Source organism: Oryx dammah, unplaced genomic scaffold (genome assembly GCF_014754425.2).
Source record: "Oryx dammah isolate SB20612 unplaced genomic scaffold, SCBI_Odam_1.1 HiC_scaffold_2, whole genome shotgun sequence".
In the NCBI taxonomy this organism is placed as follows: Eukaryota; Metazoa; Chordata; class Mammalia; order Artiodactyla; family Bovidae; genus Oryx; species Oryx dammah.
In genome coordinates, this window is record NW_024070186.1 from 115,458,651 (window position 1) to 115,476,852 (window position 18,202).

Here is an 18,202-nt window from a genome sequence, read left to right on the forward strand (position 1 = left end):
GACTAATGCATAGATTTTATTCACTTTTAGAAATTGACTAAAGTCTTATGATTTTGTACAATGCTATCTATTAGTTTGCTGAGTTCTTTCCTGTCACATATAATGACAACTACAAATTATTTTCACTTGTATTCACAATTTAAATGTTGTCTAAGTATATTTTAAATCTAGGAGAGTGAAAGGAAATTCTCAGGATTTTTTAAAAAGAGTTTTAGCTAACATTGTCTGAAATCAGGACACTTCTGTACTTGCAGAGATTAAGGATCTAACGCACGGTATAATCGGATATATGTAACAAGAGAAACTGCTTGACCAATTAGGTTCATTTTAAAAACAGTACCATAATTCAGTTTTTTTCTGTTCCTATCTTACTTTCATTTTGAATGTTTATAGCTAGTCCATGGGGTCGCTAAGAGTTGGACAGGACTGAGCGACTTCACTTTCACTTTTCACTTTCATGCATTGGAGAAGGAAATGGCAACCCACTCCAGTGTTCTTGCCTGGAGAATCCCAGGGACAGTGGAGCCTGGTGGGCTGCCATCTATGGGGTCGCACAGAGTCGGACATGACTGAAGTAACTTAGCAGTAGCAGCAGCACTGTACTATATAATAAACTTCAGTTGCTTGAGGTTTCAATTTTATCATAACATGTGGGGCCCTACCTGGGAAACCTTAAAAAGAAAAAAAAAGGGGGAGGGGCTAGCTTTTGCGGTTGGAAACTAAGATGGTGTCTGGCGGAAGAGATAGGGGCGTGGTCTATGTTAAAGTTTTTGATTGGCTCTCTTGACTTCCGTACACATGGACAGTGCGTGATCACCATAGACTCTTGTTACAATGAAGCCCTTGATTACTTGACCTTTAACGTGATTGGTGCAACTCTGTGCATATTATAATTTGACCTTTAATGTGATTGGTGCACCTCTGTGCATATTATAATTTGACCTTTAACATGATTGGTGCAACTATGGCATAGTATAATTTGACCTTTAACGTGATTGGTGCAACTATGGCATATTATAATTTGACCTTTAACGTGATTGTGCAACTATGGGAGGTCCCTCGCAGAACCCCCCTGCTTGCCTATATAAACCAAGAGTTTGTGGCAATAAAGCGGAACTGCTCAGGCAGAACCCCTGTCGAGTCTGATTGTCTCTCTCTCACCAAGGGGCTGGGTTGGCGGACAGCAGGCTCACCTCTCCTCGGGACCCCTTGGCTTTGCTGAGGGAAGTTCCACTGCCTCTCTCTTTCTGCGGAGCGCCCCCCGCAATAACATTTATTGGCCATTACACAATTTTTCTAATTAAACATTAAATTTAAATTATTTTATAATATTAATGTGCCAGCAACATATGGAACACATTTGTGTCTTTTAAAGTAAAAACTAAGGTGATACTGAGATATACTTCAACTCATATTTGGAGGCAATCATTTCAATTAATTCTAGATAATTCTTATTTGGAATATAGATTAATATAATACATTATTTCCTAATATAGAAAATATTTCCTGCTTTATTAACTTGCTTAAAATGTATCTAATTATAATCATAAGTAAGAAAATTTTCATATATTGATTTTTAATTATGTGTAAGTGATTTTACTTATTCTTGATATTATACTCTATATACTATTTCAAGAATGCGTTTCCCCAGGGAGCTCAACCTGGTGCTCTGTGACAACTAGAGTGGTGGAATGAGGGATGGAAGGAGGTTAAAGAGGGAGAGGACATATGTATACTTATGATTGATTTATGCTGTATGGTAGAAACCAACACAACATTGTAAAGCAATTATCCAATTAAAAATAAATTTTAAGAAAAAGTGATGACTCAGAGAGATGGTATGGGGAGGGAGGAGGGAGGGGGGCTCAGGATGGGGAACATGTGTATACCTGTGGCAGATTCATGTTGATATATGGCAAAACCAATACAATATTGTAAAGTAATTAACCTCCAATTAAAATAAATAAATTTATATTAAAAAAAGAAAAAGTGTTCCTCTTTGCAATGCTCATATACCACAAATATTACAGCAATCAACCTAAAATAATACATAATCATTCTGTCATATTAGTAAGTTAACATTAGTAAATAAGTTATATATAAATATCCCATATATCCAGATACCAAACATCACAAGAATTAAATAACACATAACTAATTCTAACTCTTGAACATTGTTTCTAAAGAGATGTTATAACTTCTGTGGTCAGATAAGTGTAACATTACAACATAAGTTATAAAATGAAACAGGAGGAAGAGTGGTGATTTTTCATTTATATCCAGTCAGTTTAGATCATCAAACAGGCCAATAGCTAGAGGACACAGCAGTATTCTGGGAAAGTAACTGAATGCATTTTTCAGGACATGGACTGAAAATACATGCTTTCATCCCAGTTCTTGCTCCACAACTCAGTTAAGATGCATGTTTGCTGCTGTCTGAAACTGGAAACTAGCTTCTTCACCATGAATCACAGTTTTTAATAATAAATCCACCTTAAATAACCACACTAGAAAAAGCTAGTCTAAAGCATGAAAGTGAAAAGTGAAAGTGAAGTCGAGTCCGACTCTTTGCAACCCCATGGACTGCAGCCTATCCATAGGGTTTTCCAGCCAAGAGTACTGGAGTGGGTTGTCATTGCCTTCTCCAAATATCATTTAAACAAAACCTGCCTCCACATGTCAGTTCATGGAAGTCATTAAAGATTTAAAATATTTATATTTTCTATGAATGGTTGTGTTTATTCAATGCATATTTATGTTTTTCATGCAATGAAATAAAATATATGCCTACCCATAAACTAATATTAGAAGATCCCTATGAAGAAATTTTACAAATAAAAACACATAAAAGTGTTAGTAGTACTACTTTACACCCTTCCTTCTTTCCCTCATATCATTTACTGTAAAATTCATCTTATAAAAATCATCAAGTAATTAAGGATTAATTATCAATTACTCAAGGATATATCAAAAGAGATGGTTGATTTTCTAAAGAATAGAGACTGTATGATAATCACTGTTGTAAAATCCAGCTTAGAATCTGTTGTAGAATTCTATCTTAGAATCTAGCATAATGCCTGACACAGGGAGATACTTTAAGATGTGGCTGCTGAGTGACTTATTTTCTTAACTTTGAGATAAACTTTAATGAAATAAGATATTACTTGCAGATAATCAATACATAAATATGAGAGCTGAACATCAGTACTCTTACATGTTATCATATGACAAATGTACTTTAAGTGTTTTTCTAATTATAAAAAAATAATTAATTTTGGATCTAATTTTAAGAAAACAGAAAATTTTCCTACTAGACTTGGTAAGAGACTAGAAACTCTTCACTAAACTATATTAATATATTTTTTAATATAAATTTAATTGGAGGCTAACTACTTTACAATATTGTATTGGTTTTGCCATACATTGACATATATTCTTAAAGGAAAACTTCTTGAATTCTTACATATAGTAAGTACCCTACCTATCAGTGTGTATATGTATGCCAAGTCTCTATAGTCATGTCTGACTCTGCAACCCCATGGACTGTAGCCCGTCAGGATCCTGTGTTCATGGGATTCTCTAGCCAAGAATACTGGAGTGGGCTGCCATTTCCTCCGCCAGGGGATCTTCCTGATCCATGGGTCCAACACCTGTCTGTTAAGTCTCCTGCATTGGCAGGGGCATTCTTTACCGCTAGCGCCACCTGGGAAGCCCAAATAGTAGGCTCTGATAAACACCTTTTTAAAGTACAAACATTATCTCTCAGTTCTAGAATATTTATCATTGAAAATCAAAACTGTATATCTCATAAGAATTCATGTTTACTGAAAGGAAATCACTATAAAACAGTATTCTCCAGAACATTCTAAAGTATAAGATTTACTATGTTTGAATATATACATTTAAGAATATTTACAAGTGTTTAAATGAAACATTTCCAGCGTATCGATTTTCCAAATATATACAAGGTATTTAGGACTGTTAAATTAAGATTTTTATGCTTCTATATATTTAAAAATTGCTGTCATATATTAGTAGTAGTAGGCAATTCACAGTGATGAACAATAACTGGTCAGGGAAAGTTTCTAAGTTACATGCAATTTACTGTTGTTGAGTGGAGAGCCTAATACTTTCTTCCCTCATCTTAAGATCTAATTTCCTGGGTCTTTTACATGCTTACTGAATATGGATTTGTTTCTCTTTAACAAAATGCAGGGAAGAAAGAAGGTTAATAGAAAATATGTGAAAACATGCCTATTTTATATCTAGTATCACTGCTATTTTTCTTTTCAGTAACAGTAGTCTAATAATAACAAAGATGAATAAAACTGGTTCATAAGCCAAACTTTGAGATATTGTTCTCTCTTTTAATAGATTCTGTTGGATCACCATATTGCTTTGTTAAGATATCTCCACCCACCTGTGCCATTATCCACTCTGACAAAAAAACAACTATATACGTAAAGTTATTGTGTCAAAAATGCTTTAACAAATTTCATGTATTGATAAAATATGAGTGTACAGTGCTATGCACAATGGTTTGAAATAATAAAACTGTATTATTAATATTATGCTTTAAATCATAGTTTCAGCAGCATAAAGTAGAGAATGGACCTCTCACCCCATCCTTCCTATCTGCTGTCAATAATCAACTACTACAAGCAAGATCATTTTTACGGGGATTAATGAAAAATTTTTTCAGGTCCCTTGGAAAAAGTAACAAAATACAGAATATCTACATTTATTTTTCTGTAATTATAAGATAATCCCATAATCCTACTTCCAAAAGGTATCTGAAATCCATCTTCTTATCCCCATCTCAGTATTACCATGCTAGCCAGGCCACCAATCCCTTCCCTATGTCCCTAAAAACTGCAATAGACTCCTAACACTACTCTTTTCATTTTCCAGTCATCTCTTCTACTTGCTAGCCATAATGCTCTAAAAATGAAAAATGGTTGAAATCTCATTAGCTTCCCATTTTACCAAGGAAAATGTTAAAAGCTAATTCCTTTCCATGGTTTGTTTTTCTTCTCTGTGAATCCGGTTTCTCATTCTCTTTCAAACCTCACTATAGGCTACTCTCTTCCTTGCCCAGTAAACTCCAGTTCCATATTGGACTTATTTCTTCAAAGGTGACAAGCTCATCTCCCTTCAAGGTCACTGACCAGAAAGTTCCCTTTACCTAGAATGCACTTCTTCCTGTTCTGTACATTTAGCTGTTTCTCATCCTTGAGAATGTCATTTATGTGTCACTTCCCAGATAGGCCTCTCCAACCATCACATTTAAAATAGTGGGTCCCTCCTATTATTTGCTCAGGGCCTTTATTGTCTCTTCCATAGTATATAGTTTCACTTACTTCCATTTTTTTTGTCAGTCTCCCTTGCTAGAAAATAAATTCCATGAGGGCATTTATGAAGTCTGGCTTACTTACTCTTTTTTCTCTTCATCATATAAATATTAAATTCAAAAACAGAATACTCAATAAAAATAAGGCAAATTAGAGGTAATATAATACCTGTTTTTTAAAGAATGCCAGTCCTAAAGAAACTGCAAGTTGATTAGAACACTACAGACATAGTATATCAAATTATGTCACACAACTTAAATGTATATATATATATATACACACAATTTTTTTTTAAAGTTAACACTGTGGATGTATAAACAATTTAATCCTTCTGTTTAAGTTTAGTTTGATTACATGATTAACAAAGTACACTGAACAAAGTTAATTCATGTTTATTATTAAACTACACGTACTGATCTCTACTGTATTTATAGTCCCAAGAAATGGTGAGTCAAGAAGGCAAGAAACTTCTATAACTTTAGGGATCTGTTTGACTGATGGACAGTGTAAGATAACGTCTACTCTCTCACCATTAAGGACAAAAGAAATACATAGTCAGAAGTGCTCCTGTGTGTAAAAGAAGAAAGAGAGTGATTGAGACATGGTATCTGTCACAGCGGAAAAGAATTAGTAGAAAGAAATACAAGAAATCATTGATGCCTTTTGCTACTTATTTATACTAGCAATGATTACTGAAGAAGAAATTTTCAACTCTTGGATTTTTATTAATATTTAATTTTGTAACATAAGAATAATACAAACTCCATATGGAAAAGTTTGAAAGTATTTTAAAAATGTAAAATGATGTTATTTAATCATTAATTTAAAAATATATATAATTTTTCCCCTTGAGAAAATCTATATTAAAACTGCTTTATTCATGTTATTTCTAGTTTGAAGACAGGATCCTTAAAGAATGTTGTATAATTTTTGTGTAAGAAAAAAATTTTAGATATAGTCTTATCCCAAACTCAGAACAAAAATATTTAAATGACCAGTGCATATCAATGACATGTTATATTCTATTTTAAATACTAATCATAATGGCTAATTCCACAATGGCTCACTTCAGTTTTTTAATGTATAAAAAATTACCTTCTAGGTTGTTTTCATACTTATAGAAAACAAGAAAGGCATGTGATTTCAACCTCTTGCACTTTTACAATCATAGTTTATCCCTCAAATTTTATATGAGTGAAAGGTCTTTTAGCAATATTCTTTATAAATCAGTTTTCCTTATTGAACCCAATTTTCAATATTTTCAGTAAAGTTCACTCTTCAACTTTCTAAAAATATTTCAATTCCCCCCTTTCTGTAAATATAAGAACAACATTCAGTCTCACAGTTTACGTCAGTTCAACTAATTTGGGACTATAAATTTAAATAAGCAGGTATTTTTCTGATCAGCTATATTCACCTGTATTTACACACAACTTGGTGGACTTTAGACTTAATTCATTCAACTTAATAAATTTAATGAAACGAATGACTCAAACTATTGTTTTCCTTGTGTATTTCATTTTTCACTGAAATCCCTGAGTGGAGGAGAAAAATCAATTAACACAATCTCGGTAGTAAAATGAACTCACCAAACTCTCATATTCAAACCATATTTTGATTTAATGAATTACTTGAGTATTGATTATTTTTGGAAACATGAGTAACACCCTGAGAGATGCATCAACTCTTTTACACTAAAGCAGAGAAATCTTTGAATTAAGGGATCCCTGGTGGCTACTAATCACTGAGATTGATGTACGTCTTTACTGACATATGAAACAAGATTGTATTTTATATTCTCCTAACTATCCTTTTAGTACAAAAATAAATTTTTCATATCTTAAAAGAGTAAAAACTGTTACTTTTAAAGTTACCAACATGAAATAAATACTGTGGTTTTAAACAGAGGGAAAATTAATGGAATAAGGGAAATTTGAGTACAAATCATGTTTTATTTTCTTAATCAGATGAAGTGATCTAGAAAGCAGCTTTACTTTTTGATCAATTCAAGGAGGTTTCAGTAATAGGGAGAGAGTCAAACTGATTTATTTTGTCTATGGTGCAGAGATTCATAGCCAGTTAAAAAACAAGAGAAGAGATGCTTCCTTTATTCAAGTTACTCTTAGCACTGTGTTAAAAATGAAATAGTTCACTTTTTTGATCCTTTTATTCTATCTATGTATGCAAAACGGGGAATGAGGAAGAGGATGATGCCTTCATTCAACCATGAAATATTTTATATAATTTGGTAAAAATAAATCACATTAAAGAGTTTACTTTTTGATTACTCTTAATGAGAAGGCAAATTATATTAAAATGAAAATTTACCCTCTATAACAAATTTTAAAAATAAAACAAGAATTCCATTAGCTCTTAGGACAAAAAGTTGCTAGAAAAATGAATACATATGCTTAAAATTAAATATTAAGCCTATTATCAATGCTTATTATGTACATAGATAAAATTTGTATTTTGCACTAATATTTCTATACTGTACATGTACTTCAGTAATTCTACAATACCTCATATTTTCAATGTTTACAAATTGGCAAGCTGTTTTGATTCATGTCATCTATTTTTGAAACTACAAATAAGAAAATATCCTCCAATTGTTCACAAAAATAACATTTTGAAGTTCCACATTTTATCAACTATAAGCATAACTTTCAGCATTCAAAAATTATCTCAAGATATTATAAGGCATAATTTCCAACCACTGTAACTTTAAGTCATAAAAAGCATTTTAAAAGCAATTATTAGTGTCTGATGAAAAAAAAAATCTGAGCATATTTTTTCCATAATATTCTGTTGAAAAACTCTAAATTTTACCCAACTTACCCTTTAGGTACGATATTATTCAAGTGTAACACATAGCTTGTGGTTTTAGACTATTAGCACAAATGCAAATTAATAGTTTTTGGAGACTATCTTTAATGATCCTATTTATTAGGTAAGTTGAGTAATATTCACTAAGTTAAGCTAATTTATAAAACACACACAAATTAGATATAATTGGTAAATCTTTTAGTTAAAATGTCTTGTAAAAGTATGAGAAAGCTATTAAAATAGATAAATAAAAATTACTGCAAGAGTTGACAAACAACTCCCCTACACCCTTAAATTTAATATGAATATCTGAAAGGTCATACTTTAATACTTGAGACACTTTGGTAGAATGGCTCTTTACTCATTTGAAGAGTCTAACGTGTTTTATTTTTGGTAGTATCCTCAAGGCCTACAATGGTTACTGGAACTTTGAAAATATAAATGTTGATTTAGGGACATGATTTAAAGAATATAACAGTTAAAATATTCCTAGCCAACTTGACTTTAAGTGTATACCTCTTTAGAAGCCCTAGAGACAGTATAACATAAATGTCTGATTTTCCAATTACTAAAAATTGTTTCTCCTTTCAATAAAAAGGTCAAGTAATTACATGTTATTTTAAACAATGTTCAATTTTCAGAGGTAAATTAAGTAACTATTCCCTTTGATATTTAATGGCAATAGTCCTTGAAACCAAATAAGGGATGTGTGTGAAGGTATACACCTCCATAGGAGAGCATGGCACTATAGGTGGTACTTATAGAATACATTTTCAAAGGCAAGATGGTTGTGTATGGTTTTCAAGCTGACATATGCATTTGTGATTGCAATCTGGAGGTGAAAAAAAAAAAGGACAAAGAATTAGAAAGCATGTCAAAAGTATCAGTTACATAAATGAGAACTGAATATTGATTCTGAATTATTCTATTTCTAACAAATTGGCTGTATATGTTTATGACAAAAAAAGAAGGCTGTGTTGCTCTAATTTCCTTCTCTCTTAACCTTCTCACCCTCGCAAAGAAAGCCCACATTTTCATGCCATCTGACCTCTATTTATATACCTGCAAATTATTTCAAGACCTTGTATGTTGAATGGTAACTCTAAGTTAGTGGCTGGATGGCATCACCAACTCGATGGAGGTGAGTCTGAGTGAACTCTGGGAGTTGGTGATGGACAGGGAGGCCTGGCGTGCTGCAGTTCATGGGGTCACAAAGAGTCAGACACGACTGAGCGACTGAACTGAACTGAATTGAAAAGTGTGACGTAACAGGTGACACCGGCGGTCATCACAGTGCCAGTGAGAGCATCCAGCCAGGTACATGCTGGAAAACTTTTATGGCTGTTCCTCTCAGTCTAGGAGGATTGAAATTATGGAGGTGATTTTTTAATATAGATCTTTAAATATTCACAGCAGAAATCCAATGAGTATGTCTCATAAAGATTGTTGGCTAGAAAGCAAAAAAAAAAAAAAAGTCAAAAATTCTCAGTGCTTTCCATTCGGTAAACCTTTCACTTTCACAGGCTATTCATCTTCACTTTACCACTTTACCTGACTTTAGGCATAAAATATTCACAACTTCTTAATTCATGCCTAATAACCGCCACCCCCCACCCCCGCCCCTTCCGGCATCTGGGCTGGAAACAATTCGGAATAATTTCTAAATGTCTACTACATTCGGTCGGGATGGGGTAAAGGGGTTGCAGCTGGGCGAGGGTTTGGTTTATCGAAGGCACGTGGCTGGTTATTTGGCCAGGGGCTACAGCGAGAACGATCTGCTTTCTTGCAGGCGTGCGGGAGAACCTACACGTTACCGTGCAGTGAGGGACCGCAAAGAGCCAGAAGTCTCCATTAAGCCTCTACCACAGAGCCTGACCTCCCGTGGAGACCGCGCAGGGGGAGCGGTCCCGCGGCCGCCAGTAGTGGGACCCAACTGCTGCTGATGCTCACGCATCCGTGTAGACATTTGGAAGCAGAAGAGACCGCGCAGCTCGTGAGGTCTCCGGTCCCGGGAACTGTGGACAGGCGCTCTGGTGAGGAGACATCCTCGACCCCCTCGTGTGGAGAGCCCGGAGAAGCCCACCCCGAGACGAAGTTACCTGCCACGAGGCGACCAACGCACCGGTCCTCGGAGCACCCACCTCCTCCCGCCCCATCTTGCTACTCCACCGGTCCCTTTACCTTGGTTGTTGGAGACGTGACTGCAGTCGCCCGGCCAAGCTGTCAGCAAAGGCAAGAAGAAACCAAATTGCAAAAGAAATTCCCGGACTTCGCTGCCCCCCATGGTTCTCCCCGGCTCTCTTCTCCTCCCCCTTAAAGAGAAGTGGCTGCAGCGCAGCCAGGTGTTCAGCGTCGGGTCCGAGTCCACGTCTTCTTCCTCCTCCTCTTCCTCCTCCACCCGGCCCACAGAGGGTGTCCCGGGGCGACCCCCGCGCGAGGCCCCGGGGGCAGGGCACGAAGGTCCAGGCTGCCCAGGTGCAGGCGCAGCTGCTTCGGAGGAGGACGCTGCCTGCGGCGCCAGGGAGCTCCTGGCGGCTGTAGACGAGCGGAATTGCATCCACCGCCGTGTCCCGCTCGCGCGAGGACTATTCACTTGGGCCTGGGAGAGCGCGCGCGCAGGAGCGAGCTCGGGCTGTGGTTTGGGGGAGGGGAGCGCAGGGGCGGGGGAGGGCGCCTCACGGCGAGAATGGGGGGAGGGACGGCCAGGTGCGGCGGTGGCTCGGGCAGCTCTGCCGGTCTGAGCGCCTCTCCGAACTCAGAGTGGGCACTAGCAGAGCCAAAAGCAGGGCGGGCGCCGCAGCTGTGAGCGGGCGGGGGCCGTGGGAACTTTCCTTCGGCCAGTGCAGCGAGAGCCGAGCGACTGAGAAGGCTCCGCGGGGCCGCAAGCGGTCCGAGCAAGCCACAAGCTGCGCCCTCAGCCCCTAGCCTAGGTGGCGACGGCAGCGGCCCGCAGAGCGGACCCCTCCAACTCGGCCGCGTCTGCGCCGCGCTTCGGCCTTGGCAGCCTTTTCCCCGGCCTGTCTGAGGCCGCACTTAGTCGCCTAAGCACTTTCCTTCCCATTTCGCAGCAGCAGCGTCCAGCGTTTTAGGGCTACTCTGCACCCTGAAGGGCTACCCTCGACTTCACATTTCCGCCGCCGGAGGGGGCGAGTTCTGTGGCGGAGCGCTCCGAGTCCGGGTTGAGCTTGACGGCGGCGGACCAGCCTACGGCTCCTCAGCCTGGGTCGCCTAAACTTGCCCGGTAGGGCGAGAGCCTCAGCTTGGCGGCCGCCTCCGCAGCTAGTCCTAGGAGAGCGAAGGAAGGCAGCGAGCTTCAGAGGAGAGTCACCTCAGGCTGGAGAGGGGCGGGTGCCTGGCACCAGGTCTCACTGAGGTCTTGTCGTCACCGTGCGGCCGCGACTTCACAGTGGAGGTCAAGAGCATGGTCGCAGCCGCAGGCGCCGGGATTTCGGGCGGCCCGGGACGCCTGCAGCGTGACCGCGTCGGACCGCAGACTCGGAGAAGCCCACGGGCGGAGCTGTGCGTGGCCGCCTCCACAGACGCGCCGACTGCCTGCGAGCTGACAGCTATCCCCGCGGAAGCCGCCCCCTCGCGGCACCCACTCCCTCCCAGCGCTCCACGGCGCCGGCTGCCTGGTGGGACCACTCGGCCCTCGCCTCCAGCGTTGGGAGTTCGGAAAGGGGGCAACACAGGTGCTAACAAAGAGGGAGTCTCAGGGCGCCTAGTCCTGACGCCCTCGCCCCGCGGCCGAGGCCGACGTGGAGGGTAGGGCACGAGCCGCAAGCGCCTCCCAGCTCCGCCAAGCCCGGCGCTGGCCCGCCTGGCGGCCGCCGCTCGGGTGCCGCGAGTTCGGCGCTAGAGGGGGTTAGTAGACAACAAAAAAAACATGCCTCCACTGCTCGCAGGTGGAAGAGGCTGGTCACGCTAGGAACCTCAGGAAGGAAGAGGAATGCGCCCAGGCTAAACTTAACACGTTTGTGAAGGGCGCGCCAAGGAATCTGTGCCACTAGTGTGAGGGTTCCTTAATAGTTTATTCTGTTATTATGATAATCATCATTTTAATTGAACGGATTTAGGGTTTTACAATCTAGTGAGGTCGAAAATCCCACCTCAAAATTCATGAGAATATTAAAAAAATATATTTATGTCAGGGAAGAAAATATTAAACCCAGAAGAAAAAAAACGATATTATGAAAGATATTTTTCTTTAGGGCAGAGGGAAGGAAATGGTACAGTGGCGGGATTTGGGAAAGTGGTAAATGGAAGAGCAAAGGATCTGCGTTCGATGCTTACAAAATTCTGGAGGAGAAAACAGCCTTCCATTCGACGCGTTTCAGCGCTGCTATGTTTGTGTCACACACAGTTGAAGTGCTTCCAGTTACTGCATTATAGTCAGTGGGAAGCAAAGAGAAAGACAGCAAAAAGATGCCCCACGTCCAAGTCAGCTGCAAGGAGAGAAATATGAAAGGCACATGATTTTGAGGATGTGAGGAAGGTTTCCGATTGGTGACTGTACTTCCACTTTCTTTCGGAATTCAAACACTGCCTCTCTTTAAAGGTGTCCAAGCTAATTTAAATGTATGCAGAAAACTTCTGTGAAGATAACCAAGTATAGAGTTTATGTGTTAGTACTCAAAGGAATAAAATCTGATTTTGCTACTGATGCTACCACTCTTACTGATAGACTGTCAGTATCATTTGCAATATGCATTTGCAAACTCAGTTTACAATTTATAAACTGTAAAATTAAAAGATTACATTATAATATAAATCATTATGCTTAAATGTTCATAAAAGCATTAGATGATTCAATAATTTATGTTTTGATTTAAAATAATCTTTATATTTACTATCGAAGAATATAGCTTCATGACCTTTTTATAATTAAATTTGAATTCCTTATGTTTAAATGTTTAAAATCATTTACAGTAAATAGTTTTATAGATGTCATTAACAACTCACTAAGAGAATAATTTTATCCAAAGACACTCATTTAAAATGGCTGTGTGCTCAGTTGCCTTAGTCGTTTCAGACTCTTTGAGACTTTTTGGACTGTATGTAGCCCACCAGTCTCCTCTGTCCCTGGTATTCTTCATGCAAGAAGACTGGAGTGGGTTGCCATTTCCTCCTCCAGGGGATCTCATCTACCCCGGGATCTGAACCTCCTCTGCCAGCGCTTCCTGCGCTGCAGGCGGATTCTTTACCTACTGAGCCACCTGGGCAGCCTTTCATTTTCTACTTTCTCTGTTCCCTCTCCCCTTCCTTCTTTCCTTCCATTCATTAGAGCCACTTCCTTCTAATTTGAAAAGAATGTTATTGGTGTTATGTTTACAATATAGTCTCTAAAATGTAATATTCAAGCTAAATATAAAAATTTAAGTTAAAACTTTGATATTAAGATATTTTTACTCCGGGTTTTGGGAGGAGACAACTTCTTTTTAGTGATATTCTATTTTTCTAGTTTTCTGATAAACTGAAGGGTACAATATGATTTATTAACTTAGAGATGCAAATTATGTCAATATCTAAACTTGTAGTTTTTAAATTAACTAGACTTGCAAGATTTTCAAAATAGAATACCACTAAAAAGAAGTTGTCTCCCCCCGAAACCCTAGAGTAAAAGTATTTTAATATCAAAGTTTTAACTTAAATTTTGATATTTTACTTGAATATTACATTTTAGAGACTATTTTGTAAACAGAACACCAATAACATTCTTTTCAAATTAGAAGAAAGTGGCTCTAATGAATGGAAGGAAGGGTAGAGGGAAAAGAAAAAGTAAAAAAAGAAAAGCTGATTCATTTCTACAATTTACACTTATTTCCAAATCAAGGCACAATATTTCCAATTAGGGTACAATTTCCAAATTATAGTACAATATCATGATACAAATGCTGTTATTTATTTCAGAGTAATCATCAACTCAGTGAACATGAGTTTGAGTAAACTCCAGGAGTTGGTGATGGACAGGGAGGCCTGGCATGCTGCAGTTCATGGGGTCACAAAGAGTCTGACACTACTGAGCAACTGAACTGAACAATAAGAGCTGATAAACTTGGATTTCTATCTTCATCCCTACCTAAAAATTCACCTACAGTTCACATTTTTTGTTTGTTTAAATAAATCATAGTCAAGCATGACATAATATATTACTTACATGGCCAGATAGTTGAAAATCATATTCTGATTTTGGTCTTTAAGAAACCAAATAATTTTAATTTTTTTCTAAATATTAAAATACAATATGTTTCATGTGTTTAGACACTGCTTATTACATATCTAAAATATAATGGTATCTTAAAAATTCACCTCAAGAATTGAAATATAATTTTCTTGACCTTTGACTAGAGTAAGATTCCATGGGTTTGATGTAATTATCAATGCCAAGGACTTTTCAGATGGTAAAGAACTTGTCTGCAATGCAGAAGACCCAGGTTCAATCCTTGGGTTGGGAAGATCCCCTGGAGAAGGAAATGGCAACCCACTCCAGTATTCTTGCCTGGAGAATTCCATGGACAGAAGAGCCTGTTGGGCTAGAGTCCATAGGATCACAAAGAGTCAGACATGACTGAAGAGACTGAGCACACACAGTGATAAAGAACCCAGCTGCTGATGCAGGAGACATATAAGAGACCTGGGTTTGATCACTGGGTTGGGTGGATTCTTTGGAGAAGGGTATGGTAACCCACTTCAGTATTCTTGCCTGGAGAATCTCAAGGAGAGAGGACCCTGGAGGGACTACAGTTCATAGAGTTGCAAAGAGTCAAACGCCACTGAAGAGCCTTAGACTGCATACACCTGCACACATATTGGCACACACAATGTGTACATGTGTATTCATTCTAAAATATTTGTTGAGCTCTTTTAAATGTTCAGTTCTCTTCATTCAGAAGAGTTAATGGTGATGTGAGTAAAAGAATTTATTCTTTAAAAGTAACTTTTTATTTAAAATATAACCATGGTCATCTTATGTGAGTTAGAAACAATTGCAATTACCAAAATGTACTTCCTTTTTTATTTTTTAGCAGTGTTGATATATTTGCTGACATTTGAGTTTCAAAGTTATAAGCCACTCAGTGAACCAGATGCAATATTCATGTAGATTTATTTGCACTTGTCTGTTTGAATCATACTTATATTCAGAAAAGCATTGATGTCTCATTTTTCAGTACTATATTGTTCGTATGCTCTCAGACCATTGTGCTTCATGATAAATGTGGTCTAGATTCAGGTATGAATGATTAACTTTTTATAAAATAAGGAATATATGACACTAAAACTAGTCTAAGCTTTCATTTGTAGTAGAAATAATTGTAATCACAAATACTACTTGCTTTTACTTATTTTTATTTATTTTTTTAATTTAAATTTATTTATTTTAATTGGAGGCTAATTACTTTATTGTATTGGTTCAGGATTGGAAACTACTTGCTTTTTAAATGATGAGACTTAAACTGCAATTAATTTATTTGGAAAAAAGAAGAAGGATTCTAATGTTTAATACTAAGCATGTTTAAAGGCTTGAGATAGTCTTAACTGTTTTATTTTGGTAAAACAGTAAATTAATCCATTTATATCTATAATTCACATTCTCTAAGTTTCAAGATAGAAGCAACAAGAATATAAAGGATATTGATCCATGAGTATGTCAAAACATCAGGTCTAAACTTTTATTTAATTTAGTACTTTGAATAAGTACCATTATCTAAGTCACATTTTTGTTAATATAAAATTCAGAAATGTTCTATAAACAGTATTGTTTTCATTTCATCAGCTTTAAAATATAAATTAAATGATTGAATTTTATGTTTTGCCATGCATACAACTAAAGTAAAAAGAAAAATCCACAAAGTCAAATACGTATAGTTAATTTGAAGCTCTTTCCTTTAAGAAGCTGTGTAATCAGGGAAAAGCACATACACTATTTATTTTGGAAATTTTTCTTTGATTTTAGAATGTAGTTAATATTTTTCTGGAAGATATTCAAAATAGTTCTAGGTACTTTACTGTTAACATATCAAATCTTTAAAACTTCACAGAAAGGAAAAGCAACTTGAAGCTACACAAAATATACTTTGGCTTTTTCTGCTGTCATATTGCATTTTCTTCTTGTATGGTATATTTATAGTAAAAGAAAAATATGTGTATATAGCATATGTTATGTACATATCACAGATATGTAATAGATATTGCAAGTATATATGCTTTTAATTCAATGAAAACTTTCTAGTAGTTTTCTAATTCAGGAACCAAAAATTTACTAAGCAAGGATTTTGTGTGCATTTGTGCTGAGCATTGTGAGGAAGGTACAATGATTATTTGGATTTGGTTCCTAACCATCAGAAGTTTATATTGTATTGAAAGGTACAGACATGTGAATTACTCCAGTACAAACACTTTATGCTACCTCATAATGGAGTCCAAACTGTTACAATTATGAAAGAGGAGAGGAATCTTACTCTCACCCTCGGAGGCATGAATCTCTACAGTTACTACTTTGGCTCTACAGTTAAACCTAGTACTGGTATGGATTGATTCTGAAAGCTAGTGATGAACTTTTACTTATATCAAATGTAATACTAGAGGTTATATACAATGGCCGAATAATGCTATTAGACTCAAGTAACTTACAGTTTTTAAGTGAAACGTGCTTAACAGTCTTAACGTGGCATCTGCGGCTGCTGCTAAGTCGCTTCAGTCGTGTCCGACTCTGTGCGACCCCATAGATGGTAGCCCACCAGGCTCCCCCGTCCCTGGGATTCTCCAGGCAAGAATACTGGACATCAGGTACCCACAAAAAATAATTTTAACTAAATTATGTAGAGATTTCTTAATGCTATATTTAAATTTATTTTATTTTTACTGGTAATGTATTATTATTTGTCTTTCATGCCCCAGAATAACCAGCCTTGTCAAAATAACTGTTTTCATGTAATTAGAATAAATACCTTTGAATATTGACATAGATGTTTGACATTTATTCAAACAGGGAACAACTAATGAAAGAAGGAAAACTATCTTTAAAAAATCTTTTGTATATTGAAATATGCGTGATTATTCCATCATAATAAATAAAATAACATCACAGGACTATTGTTATTATTTTCCATTCAAATATTCAAATTAGCCTATCAAAATAGACTTGCTATTTTGTCTTGCATTATACCTGCACTAAGATGCTTTTCGCCCTGCTTCTGGAAATGACAAAGTTAAGTTTTACAGTAAAAATATTTTGGTATGTCAAATAGTTGAATGTTAAATTTATAAATAATATTGTGGTTTGGTTGCTCAGTCGTGCCAGACTCTTTGCGACCCCATGAACTGTAGCCCACCAGGCTCCTCTGTCCATGGGATTCTCCAGGGAAGAATCCTGTACTGGGTTGCCATTTCTTTCTCCAAAAAATAATATTATCCATATTAATAACCAATTTCATTTAAAACATTTTATTTTTATATGAATAATACAAAATATTGTTTTAGTACAGTCAAATTGGAGGTAGATTAAAAGTGTCAGATAAAGAGAAGTGATTCCCTAATCTTTAAGTAAAGGTAATTTTCTTTTTATAGAAGTGTTTCCTATAATATTTCAGTTTATTTTGAAATTAGGTAGCAGGCTTCCATTTTTGAAGTTCTCTTTTTTTTTTTTTTTTGATGGGGGTGTATATTAAACTTGATTAAAAAATAAAAGAGCAAGTCTTGAGTAACATAGCATTTTATTTCCAAGTGAGTTTTAACAATCCAATATTAATAAAAACAATATGCCTAACAGTTGCTTTTTAGTTCAGGTTCTAAACCATTTTAATTAAACTGTGTTTCTTTACTATGGCTGTTAACATGTATGCATGGAATATAAACATTTCTCAATATACCCTTATATTTTTCTGATGATTAAAAATTCTATATAACTCACTTACACCCATCATTTGACAATTAGCATATGGTTTTTCATATCCTTTCCTAACTTTGATACAGATTCCAAATTCCCTAAGGACCTCAAAAAATATAAAGAGAAGAAAATGTTTCTG

At 36.9% G+C, this 18,202-nt stretch overlaps 1 protein-coding gene across 1 annotated transcript in view; it reads right to left on the reverse strand.

The window, feature by feature from the left end:
- LOC120853068 (ephrin type-A receptor 6-like) overlaps window positions 1–10,734 on the reverse strand; it is a 194,446-nt gene extending 183,712 nt beyond the window's left edge. Inside the window, exon 1 of the mRNA XM_040226681.1 lies at window positions 10,359–10,734. Coding sequence (XP_040082615.1) covers window positions 10,359–10,734 — 376 coding nt within the window. The remainder of the gene's footprint in view (window positions 1–10,358) is intronic.
- Between the last annotated feature and the right edge of the window lie 7,468 nt (window positions 10,735–18,202).